Source organism: Theobroma cacao, chromosome 2 (genome assembly GCF_053813885.1).
Source record: "Theobroma cacao isolate CCN51 chromosome 2, ASM5381388v1, whole genome shotgun sequence".
Taxonomy (NCBI): domain Eukaryota; kingdom Viridiplantae; phylum Streptophyta; class Magnoliopsida; order Malvales; family Malvaceae; genus Theobroma; species Theobroma cacao.
Genome location: NC_142640.1, coordinates 7032069 through 7044087, shown reverse-complemented (window position 1 = coordinate 7044087; position 12019 = coordinate 7032069). Strand labels below are relative to the sequence as shown.

Below are 12019 nucleotides of genomic sequence, written 5' to 3'. Positions count from 1 at the left end.
GAATCAAAATTCCTTGGGAATAAAGGAGGAATAACTTAGCCATTCCCCCAACCAAACATGCTATTAGAGTATTAGTGAGCTAACATAATATATTTATATAATCAAACTAAGTTGTAACCCTAAGTACAACATTTGTATTTTTATTCAATTAAGTCATTGTGAACTTAATTAATTTTTCAACTTTATTTTGGTTTGTTTCAATAAAGTCCAATTTAATTGACTATCCTTATTTAATTTCAATCATGTCACTTAACGTGTGTGACCTATAAGGTTTCTAATATATTGGCAATAAATATAAATCATAATAAAATATCAATTTGATAATTAATTTATATTTGTAGATCATGAGTGGTATCTAATAACAGATCATGAACACCCAAATGTTAAAAAATTAATTAAAGAATTTGACTAAACTTTTCAGTGATAAGCCTCTCAGTGCAATATGGTCTTTTCATTAAATATCGCAAATATGTCATAAAGTATGACTCGGTGTCTACTTATGGCATTCCATATTAATTCTCATAATTCATGACTAACTTTATGAATTTAGTATCAAATTCATCATTCTTTATTTATACAAGTTAATCTAAAATTGAGAACATGCAAGATACATCTCCTTATATCACTTAGGGTAATGAATCCTCTCTTGACCACTCATCTATCTTTGCATGCTTCATGGCATACCTAAAAACACCATGTTTAGGCATCTAGTCACCTCTAAACTCGTAGAGGTGAAATCAAAATATGTAATTTCCTATACAAGATGACTTGGTGTCTTAAGTTCAACGGCTAGTTACACAACTATCATATGAAAACATATTCTATAGATACTTAAATGAAATATTATATTGAGTTCTCATAGCGAATCATTTTTAGTGATTTGTTTTCTAACAAACACTCGCATGCCATCTTCAAGTATATCATATACTTCAATTTATGAGATTGATTACTTACTTTTCAAGTAAAAAAGCTTAACATATACCAATATTTGAGCATTGTCAATACCTTGCCTTGGCAATACAATGATTAGAAACTACTTTAGGAACATGGCTTTGATATATAGAGATATAATAATTGTAACAACTTTACAATATTTTTGCAAAGCCTTTATGTTCCATGGATTTCATCCAATTAGTACTTAATAACTCCTTATTATTGTACTAACATAAAGAAAAACCTTTATCACATAATGTTATGCAATTAAGTATGTATTAATTGACAATATATTCTTTGATCAATCCAATTAATTCTAGGGCATATACCAACAATCTCCCACTTGCACTTGAGTCAATTACTAACGTATTCACTACCAAACTCTTTCGCTTAGTAACTGTATCTCTATTAAAATGACTCAAATTGCAATATTTAGAAATATGTTAATTTATATGTTTGACAATCTCCATTGTTATGATCGAAATACTAATTTAGATCACAACGAGACCTTAATTTCATTATTATTGCTCTTGTTGTTACTTTAATAACTCAGAATCATTTATTGGTTTACTAAACCAATAATCTAAATATTTTTCCTTTTGTCGCCTAAATAAAAGGTTTGTATCCAATTATAGAAATAATCGTGCAGTTAAACTTTGTTTTAGAATCATTTCAATACAACTGCTCAATCATGACTTTTTTCAATTTAGCATTTAAAATTCTCTCTATGTTAAACTCCTTTAACATATCATCATAAATCCTTTTATTGAGTCTCCTTTTAGGCTCTAACTCTTTAGTCTTATTTTGTTTTTCTTAGACCGGTAAATGTATCTTGTATACTTTTAATGAGTAATTTATCTTACTCCCACTAACCTTATAATTTGCACAAAATATGTTTATCCTATTGAATGTATTCAACTACTTTGAGTTTATCATATTGAATTATGATTATTATCCAATAATTCATGTTGAATCATTTAATAGACTCATCTTATATGAGTAGTGCAACAATATCTATCCTACGAGTAGTTTGTATTTAATGGAAACATCTCATAAATTACGCATCCCATTAAATCAATATTTGTGCATAAATCTTACCTATTGGATTTTATAATTTCATAACCTTTAATCTTTAAAATATCATTAGCTCACACTATTTATATCATATATAAAAAACTTACCAAATAAATTTATTTACTTTCCTTTGGTACATTATATCCATAACTTATTTACTTTCCATCGGGCCTCCCCTTCCCCTCCCCTTCGAAACCTTAGTCGCTTCTCTCACTGTTTCTTTCTTCCCCCCCATCCCCTAGGTCGTGATCGCCCTAAATCAACCCCCCAGCCTAGCCCATCGTCACTCAACCTCCACCATCACCAATCGAGCCTCCACCGCCTTCGTGGTCTTGTCAACTTAAGCTTCTTCCCTCAGCCAAAATTGGTATTTCTCAAATGAGTTTTAACCATGGTTGAAAATGAGTTTTAACCATGGTAAATAATAGGAGACATTCTTTCAATTTTTGTGGGGGTATTTGGGCGGTGTGGTGCTGGTGAATCTGGGCTGCCCTGAGCTCTCCAATCTCTCTAATAATGGTTGTTTACGGTCAAGAAAGCAACAAGTTCTTTGGGAACATCAGGTGTTTAGCTTTCCAGAATAGCCAGGCCCCGTAGCCTGAATGCATTATGTTGGTTTTGTTACCACATTCTAGATTTGGTTCCATTTGTTCACACGGTTATAGTTGTATTTGTAATTTTATCATGTGTGCTTGCTTTTATTATTAATGATATGATATGATACGAAGAAGCATATTAATTTTTCCACTCTTTATAGGCTCTGAAGTTTGCATACCCCATTGATTTGCGTATTTATTATGCATTCTCAGACAAGGTTAGGCATTGATGTTTAAGGTAAGCGTTCTTGATTGGCGGTTTCATTTCTTGAATTACATTTATCGAAGGAGACAAATACTCGGGGCAAATATAGTAGCTTGAATTGAAATGTGATGGTGGACCCTGGAGGTTGGCCTGTCAAGTCAATTATAACATGCTAACCTGGAACACGTTTTCAACACCTATATATACAATTCGTCTACACGTTTTCCACATAAACACCATTTTGATTTGTTTTTAACTTAAATTAACTCTCCACTCAAATTTTTTGTATAACTCTAAAACAACTACGCCACTAATTCTAGTCTGTGGCCGTTTGAAGATGTAGGCTCTAATAAGGGGCAGGCTAAAAAATAAACTAAAAATAAATAATAATAATAATAATAATAATAATAAATAATCTAAAATGTTTGAACTATTTAGTAATTTGAAAATTATATCATTATATTTACTTGTGTGCTTAAAAAATAATATACAAATAAATAAATAAAAATTCTTCGATGGAATTTTAAAATGTCATGAGAGATAATTTTTTGAAAAACTTTTAGATGAAAATTTTTTTTTTGTTAAATTTTGTCAAAAGTGTTAGGGGAATTTAGTAGAAATTTCAATATCAAATATTTTTATTTATTCAAAAAAGAAATAAAAAATAAATTTGAAATATACATAAATAAATAAATAAAATAAATGAGTAAATAAAATGGTGATAAAATTTCGAGAACATTATGCAAGAGATAATTTTCTTGATAAGTTTCAGGTGAGAAAAATTTCAAAATCAAAGCAATCATTGGTTTAACCTTCAATTTTGTTGATGATCAAGAACAAAAATCGATAGAGAACAACCATTGCTAACAAGATAGCAAGATCAACCCACTTTGGGTACGCCATTTTTACATTCCATGTCTTCTTCAGAATTTCTTCCCCTGCTAAGCTGGGTGGCCCTCCAGCTTGAATATTAGGAAATGTCAAGCCTTCGAATTCATTCTTGAACAATCCCTGGTAAGCATACTTGCGGAAAGGAATGTGGTATAGGGGATATTTCAACATTGGCTTGCGAAGATCAGTCGGTAAGCGGAAGAATCCGTCGACCAAAACCATCAAACCTTGTATTCCAGTACCCGCTATGATACCCATCTGAAAATTGGGTACTATACTTGCAACAATCATCATTAGGCTCTCAACCAACATCATGCAAGCAAATAATGTGAGTACAAAGAAGAAGCTTTCAAATCCTTTGTGAAGTCCAGGAAGAAAATAAGTAATTATGCCTGGAATAAGTGCAATCAGAGCCAAGAATGGCAGAGCAGAAAATGTGTTCCCGAAGACAAAGGCAGTGACACCATAATGCCCATTCAGTCTTTCTCGTTCAAATACCTGAATGAAGGCAGACATATACATATTAATCAGTCAAAAGATTCAGTCAGTCAGAACGCGAGCACACCTCTTCTTTTCTTAATGATTTATGCAATTATGTAAGAATGTTCCATGGTGACACATAATTTTTTAATTATATGATTAATTTAAATATTGTCATTAAGTATACAAAAGGAAACAGCAGTGCCGTTGAGGATACTGTTTTCTTGACTAGAACCATTTGTAGGTCACGACGTGGAAGGAAAGGAAATCAGATGCAGCCTGGCTTTCTGGTTTAGCCTGCAAAGGCCCAAAAATGGAATACTAATAAAATAAGAGCAATGCTAAATGGGGCCGACTAGTGTAGCCGGACAAGGGAAGGCTCAAAGGCTACCTACACTCCCGATAATGTATTGACAAGTGGAGAAAGAAAAGCAGAGAAAGATAGAAGTCAAAACTTTAACCCAGACTTAAGAGGCCCATTGGGACAAAACCATGAGCTTACATGGCTGAAATTGACCCAGGAAATATTTTATGGAAGGATAGGATTTGGTAGTGGAGATTCTATCGGTTTTCAGTTGATCCTTCCAACCGTATCGAGACAAACAACACTAAATACGTTCAACTTACGGGGGCAGCTTATCTAGTCTTCAGACATCCATGAGGGAGAAAACCAATGACACATTTTACTGCTGTAAGATTACAAGGTATGTTTCTTCTTTTTCTTAATCTTCCTGTGTTCTCCTGTTAATTTCCAATGTTCCCGGTGATCAGCTATAGCCTATAGGCAACAGTGCAACATGTTGAAGCCATTGGCGGCAACGCTTAGCTCCTCGTGCCCAGGGTCTGGTGTAGGAGTACACCACGAAAACTTCGCAAAGCAGCGTTACCTTGCTAGGTGAGTTTCATCCTCTCTGTTGCAGTTCTTAAGAAGGTGTAAACTGTTATTTGTTTGTTGTGTGGGTGGATTTACTTAGTTTGGAGTGAATTGAACTTTGTTTATTGTGCTAGTGTAAGTCTACAGTTTCAATTCTGAAGAAAACCAAAGCTTTACATCATAGAAAGCAGAAAAAGTTTGTCAAATTAGTACTTCTTTCACTTAGAATGCACAATATCGTTCAAATTTCTTGCTGATATACTCTCCTCAAACGAAGAATTTGCAACACAAATTTTTTATGGATTGTTTAATTTTTGCCTGCTTTAAACTGTCTGAGTCAATAGATTTTGATTTCCTATATATCTTTTGTCGATTCTCTATGACAATGGTCCTATCTCTTATGCTGTATACTTGCAAAAGCTCCTTCAGACTTTACCTCTTATACCGTGTGATAAAATATCTCAAATCCTTGAATTTTCGAGGAACTGCATTGCAATTACTGACAACATAGAATTCGCTTTGATCTGATAGCTAGCATAGCGTTTGCAAAAGATGCGTAATTCTGTTAATATCTATCACTCCATGATCCTTTTTGCTCTACATCCCCACTTCACTTTTTCCTGGGATGGAAGAAGAGAGAGAGAGTTCTTGGCCTATGTCTCTACTTTACTTGGATTGTATATTCCTCAGGTCTTGTGAAGGAGGTCGTTGGCCAACAGCTTTCGGAGGATCATTGCATTTCTGTTCTAATGATCAAAACTTTTTTCAAATTAGAAGAATAAGAATCAGGTGCCCAACCCAACGGCAGCATATATTTCCCAAGTGTACGGCAGACATTTCTGACAGCCCCTGTCAAGAGGAGAAAGATGTTTCTAAAGCAACCTTGATATGGAGGGCAATTAAATTGCCAATTTATTCTGTTGCTTTGGTTCCTCTAACTGTAAGTTTCTTGGACACATGGAAGTTCTATCATAATGAACTAGTTTGCTCTAATTAGCAACTTGCTATTTTTAGATTGTGAATCAATTCTATCTTGTGGAGACAGCCTTGGAAGAGTCCATTATGAGAAGCTTAATCGACAATTAGACATGATAAAATAGCACTTAAACCAAGAAGTTTAAGCTAGTAGATACTCACTCTGCTGTTAACAACAGTTTATCCATTGAGCAAAAAAACAATTGTTTATCCATCTAATAATTAGTTTACATACTTGTAACATACAATAATTTCATACTGTTTATGCTTGCTCATGTGTAAAGCAATTAGGCATTATTGTACAAATAATGTAAGTATAGCTGCATGTCATGTAGACAGAAATTATGGATTGTTTACTCTAAAACTATAACAGATTGGAGGAAGAATGGTCAACACATTCATTTTGGTAAATAACTCCCCAGTATAGATAGCTTCACTTCAAAATATTTGCTTGAAAGGTCCTGAGTTTTCATTTCCAGCTTTTCTTTTATCTGGTATACTAATTACTAGGGAGATAATAATTTTGACCTGCTTGGTCAAGTGATCATATATTGATTCAAAATACAAGGAGAACTAATAGTGGACAACATAACAACACGCACAAAGTAACATAATCAACTTGACAGACAGCCTTAATATTGGCAGAATGCACTTGACACCTTAGTTTTAATGTGGTCTCAAACAGATGTTACACTTGAGCATTGGCCAATATCGTGCATCAGCTCGATCAAAAAGTTCATGTTGCTGTTTCGCCTTGTATGTCTCTACCACACACAAAGTTGTAAATTCTTGGTTTGTGCCCCTTAACTGCTGTTGTGATATAAATGTTTGATAAGTCACGAATGTGCTTCTGTGAATCTTAATGTAATACTCGTTATTTGTGCATTACCCCTGTTAATATTTTTGAGCAGGTAGGTGGCGCAGTGGCTTATTTGCAAACAGGCCTATTTTCTGTTAGACGTTATCTTATGCTCTTGGCTTCTTCAGTTCTGATTATTACTTGGATCAATTTAAGGTGAGTTATGGCAGTGGTGAATAGTTAACACTGGATTCTCAGCAACGCTGTTAAAATTTTCAAATTTTTCCATGCACAGCAATGATGTCTACGATTTTGATATAGGAGCAGATAAGAACAAAAAGGAGTCAGTAGTAAATTTGGTTGGCAGGTAAACTTGATTCTTTGCATATTGCCAATATATGTTTCTTCTTTTGTTTGTTTGCTAGCTTTTCCTGTGCTCTGATGAAAAAACTGCTTTGTATATGTGCTTGGAAAGCCGTTCAGGGCCATTTATTGCTGCCTACTTGTCACTTGCCCTTGGCTTCATGGGGCTGACTTGGGTATCTGCAGATGCCGGAAGTATGCGTTCCTTGTTATTACTGGCTTGCGCAATCACTTGTGGTTATATATATCAGGTAGAGGGGATCTAGTTGGCATAATGGGAAGAACTTCTTCAAGCCAATTTCCAACAATTTTTCTCATTTAAGGGGCATGCATGCTGCGTGTAGCAGGCCTGACTTTTTATTTATCCACATGAGTGACAAATGTTTGTTAAATGATCACTTCTATCCAGCTACCATAACATTAATGAGGTTCTGATATCTATTTAACATTGGATCCATTGCAGTGCCCACCATTTCGGTTAAGTTACCAAGGATTGGGAGAGCCCTTGTGCTTTGCAGCTTTTGGCCCATTTGCAACTACTGCTTTCTACCTGTTGCTGGGCAGCACAAGGTTGTTTATTCAAAAAGAATGCAACATTTCTATATTTCATTTTTTTCCCTTCAATACATTAATTTTGGGTAATTTTGGCAGTGAGATAATATTCCTCCCCTTAACTCGCACAGCTCTTTCTGCATCACTCCTTGTAGGCGTCACAACAACCCTTATTCTGTTTTGTAGTCATTTTCATCAGGTTAATATTGTCTTCTTGATCTTTCAATTTGTTATAAAATCTGCATTCTCATCACAGGTTTTCTATTAATAACATAGGTGTTTCATATTTCAGATTGAAGAAGATATGGCCGTTGGCAAAATGTCACCTTTGGTATGCATACTCAATCAAGTCAAAGAGTTTTCTGTGTTACAGAGGGAGAAAACTTTTGTTTTTCCTTTTTATATTGCAGGTCAGGATGGGCACTGAGAGAGCTTCAGTAGTTGTGAAAGGGGCAATCTTGACACTCTATGCTGTTTTATTTGCTCTTGGTTTTTGCAGAGCTCTTCCACTGACTTGCGTTGTAAGTAAAAGTTAAATTGGTAGTCAAAATGCATTTCATCTGATTTATGCTCAAATAGTAGTTCGTGTGTATTCTTATCGCAACTGCTGTGTCTGTGTTTGCTTTTATCAGGTTTTTTGTGCCCTGACCTTACCCATAGGGAAACTGGTTGTTAGCTATGTCGAAGAGAACCACAAGGTGAGTAGTAAACTTGCCTGTTAACCTCAATGTTGGTAACAGAGATAACCCCCAAAGATGCAAATGAGAAAAGTGATTGAAAGATCCTTTTTCCTCTAACTATTTGCACTATTTGCCACATGATTTATAACCATGTGGACCATGACACTGAGAGAGAAGATTATTATCCTTTTCTTTTCTAATACGAATTCTTTCTTACAGGACAAAGGGAAGATCTTCATGGCAAAATATTATTGCGTGAGATTGCATGCTTTATTTGGAGCTGCAATGACTGCAGGGCTGGTCTATGCTAGGATGCTTGCTAAATGATAAGTGAAGAGGTTATCATTTTCTTCTATGATTACAGTTTATACTGCATAGGCTAGATTTAGAGAGTTACTGCGACCAGCTTGAGTACTCTTTAGCAATTTTGAGAGTGGAGAGATTAGGAAATCATTTATCCTTGTCTTCCTAACTCAAAAGTCTTGGATAAAAAGATCAGTTGGGGATTAGGATTCAGAGTTGCAGTGGGACAATATTCTTTGGAAAGGTAAATCTCTGAAAATGTTTGTCTCCAGATCGCTTGGACTGCATGCATTTATTTCTATTGAAAGGAGAATAATAACAGAAAACAGGAGAGGACTACTGGGTTTACTTCAACGCCCTTGTAGATGTAGTGCATAGCGGATAACAATGAAAGTAGAAGCTCGACCATGGTTCAAAATGTTGTCTATAAGCCTATTAACAGACTCCTTGCAGCTGAGGCTTCACGCTCGAGTGAATACATCTGAGCAAGCTCATTCTCTGTGTTGCTTTATCATGCAACTTCTTTTGCTTTTGCATCTTTTTCTTGCTTCTTTTTGGAAACTGTGTACATGCTTTCTTTGGGTGAATGAAAACAAATTCAATTTGCATAAAGTATGCTTGCTTCGGAGCGATGACTGCCTCACTGCATTGCTTTTGGGTAGAAAGGGTTTCATAAGCCTTCACCTCAACTGTCCACGGGCAAACAAGGGAGAAACTAGTAGTCCAAAGTGATCCACTCTCATTTGGATGGCTACGAATATCATGATTTGGGCCATATGCTTACACTCTAATCAAACAAAAAATTGCTCATGGAGCTGACTTTAAGGGCAGAATAGGAAGTTAAGAACAATGCTTCAGTCAGCAGTATAATAATTTAAATGCGATTAAACTCACTTGCCAAGTCAAAAGAGCACATTCACAAGACCACGTGAAATAACATAATAGATTGAATGTCAAACTCAAAACATTCACAAAAATCTAAACCAACTCTCAGTATTCAAAATAACAGAACAACATTTGAATACTACGCAAAATGATTGCTGCATATAACACTACAAAAACTGACTACTGACAAAACCCATTGCCAATCAAAACTTCACAAGCAATCTAAGCCACAACTAATGGCTTAGAAGCAGCAGAGAGCTTGGACCTCCTCTTTGCTAAACTCTCACTACGGCGCTCCCGCTGCTCCTTCAATCTCAAGGCAAGCAGTTTCTGGTACTCAGCTGCTTCTGCCTTGGCCTTGGCAATTCTTTTCTTCTTATCTGCAATTCTAGCACGCTTCCTCTGGAGTGTCAATGGAGTTACCAGCCTCTGGATTTTTGGAGCTTTACTCACCTTCTTGCCTGTAAACAACATGGATTATTCTCAGTAAGCAATAGTTTCAATAAAGAATCACCACTCTCACCAAGCCTCTCTCATTCCAACCCTGATCCGATCTCCAATACCATACTTCCTGCATGCTCCATGCATGAATAAATGAAAACCCATAGCCCTTTTTTAACTCCATTAGGAGGGTTGACAATGGGATGGGCAAGGGCCATGCCGATGAAAAGCACATAATCATATTTTAACAATGCTAGAAGCTAGAAACCTAGAATTATAGTTGGGGACATATTCACATAGATTAATGTCAGTCAGGAGAAAATGGAGAGAAAGCAGACACAGAATTTCAACCTAATAGTGCGCACATTATGCACTGTGCTATGGTCTAGAAGATAAATTCATGCATTAAAGAGACCATTTGACAGTAAGCAATTAAGTGGAGAATGCCTATGTAGCTATGGAAACATAACACATCCACCTAGTCTCTTAAAATCTTGTGGCCATCTTTATTACAAAAGAAAATGAAAGATGAGAAAGCAACTTTACCAGATTTTGTTGTGAAAGTCCTCCTGTAAGTGTTGACATACTTCCGGACATCATCCTCCTTGGAAAGGTTAAAGAGCTTTCTAATCTTGGATGCTCTCTTTGGACCTCTCATCCTTGGCTTGTCAGTGTCAGTTAGCCCAGGCAGATCATTCTCACCCTTCTTCACTATAACCAAGTTCAGAACAGACAGGTCTTGACTAACAATGCATCCGCGAACAGACTTCCTTCTGCGCTCTCCATTACGTCTTCCGTATCCACGGAAGCATGGGGTACCTGTTCAAGCAATATAAATGAATCAACTCCCAGTTTTGCAGAAGAAGACATGAAGGCTTGGAAACAGCTGCTCTGATCCGTGAAAGCTTAGTGGAGCAATGGGACACCAACCAACAAAGGCAACAATGCTAAAGCATGCATAAACATTAAACGATGCAAGCAGAATTAGCCTAAACATAGAATTACCAGCAAGACCGATGCCTTGATGACAAAAAGAAATTAGAATCACCCTGTTCCGTTTCTTAATATTCACCAATTCCATATCGCACAAATCACTGAAAATATCTATTTTAGAATCAGACCACTCACCTCTATGAAGCAAGAGTCGAACACGACCAGGGGTTAGAACACCCTGCTTCATTGGAAATCCTTGCTTGTCGCAACCTCCCATGATCTTGAAAACGTAACCCTTAAATTCCTGTCAAAACAATAGAAACTCTACTAAGTTGAATAGATCAACCATTACTTCAAACAAGAAATTTAGATGCAAATAGACCACATACCTCACCCAAAGCATCTCCGACAACCTCCTGGGAGATCCTCTTGTCAAAAAATGCCCGACTGTCACGTTTAAGAACATCAATATCTTTAATTAAGTCAGGATTTTAAAGCAAATTTTACAAACTCAAGATAAATCTTAGATTCTGTGTCATCTCTAATCAACGGTTCGATCTTCAGATATCTCATCGCTGCTTTTTGTAACGACTTTCTCAGCTACCAAACAGAAATAAAACTAAAAAAAATTGAAAACAAAAACGGAACTTACAGCTTCTGATCGTCATCAATCTCAAGCTTCTTCTGGCAGCCAGTAGTCGGATTCGCGATATTAAACTGCACAAAAATGAATTACAATTAAATCACATGAAATGAGAGATTTGCGTCTCAAATTAGGGTTTTCCTTCCTTTTATTTATCTATTTATCTTCTTGTTTGTGGTTCGTACCTTCATTTTTGGATCAACTTTAGCTGCTGCTCAAAAGCACCAGAGGCAGCTCAATGAGTGAAACAGAGATGATAAGAGAGAAGGAAATTAGGGTTAATAAAATTGGCTTATGTAGGAAGCGGATGGTTCTTGGGTTTTAAACGGGCGGATTTTATTTGGGCCTCGACACGGGTAGTCTCAATGTAGGCCTGATTGCTCAATATGGAT

The 12019-nt window shown here is 35.9% G+C and overlaps 2 protein-coding genes and 1 pseudogene across 5 annotated transcripts; 1 reads left to right on the top strand and 2 right to left on the bottom strand.

Moving 5' to 3' along the window:
- Positions 1 to 3615: 3615 nt before the first annotated feature.
- LOC148763969 (ABC transporter G family member 1 pseudogene) lies at positions 3616 to 4215 on the bottom strand (annotated as a pseudogene).
- A 508-nt stretch (positions 4216 to 4723) lies between these two features.
- Positions 4724 to 9337, top strand: ABC4 (UbiA prenyltransferase family protein). Of its 4 annotated transcripts, none has more exons than XM_018116060.2 (12): positions 4724 to 4870; positions 4951 to 5074; positions 5744 to 5993; positions 6940 to 7043; positions 7123 to 7194; positions 7303 to 7441; positions 7654 to 7760; positions 7842 to 7941; positions 8035 to 8073; positions 8153 to 8263; positions 8375 to 8440; positions 8642 to 9337. In XM_018116060.2, exons 1-12 carry the CDS (start codon positions 4837 to 4839, stop codon positions 8747 to 8749), a joined length of 1254 nt encoding a protein of 417 aa, XP_017971549.2. In that variant the 5' UTR covers positions 4724 to 4836; the 3' UTR covers positions 8750 to 9337. The 4 variants fall into 4 exon arrangements, with proteins under 4 accessions (XP_017971549.2, XP_007042907.3, XP_017971550.2 ...); XM_007042845.3 differs by having other exon boundaries at positions 4724 to 4883; positions 4964 to 5074; XM_018116061.2 differs by having other exon boundaries at positions 4731 to 4883.
- Positions 9338 to 9654: 317 nt separating this feature from the next.
- On the bottom strand, positions 9655 to 11925 carry LOC18608256 (small ribosomal subunit protein eS6-like). Its single transcript, XM_018116062.2, has 6 exons — positions 11813 to 11925; positions 11637 to 11701; positions 11374 to 11431; positions 11180 to 11288; positions 10598 to 10870; positions 9655 to 10071 (listed from the first exon to the last, which is right to left on the bottom strand). Exons 1-6 carry the CDS (start codon positions 11816 to 11818, stop codon positions 9833 to 9835), a joined length of 750 nt encoding a protein of 249 aa, XP_017971551.1. The 5' UTR covers positions 11819 to 11925; the 3' UTR covers positions 9655 to 9832.
- Between the last annotated feature and the right edge of the window lie 94 nt (positions 11926 to 12019).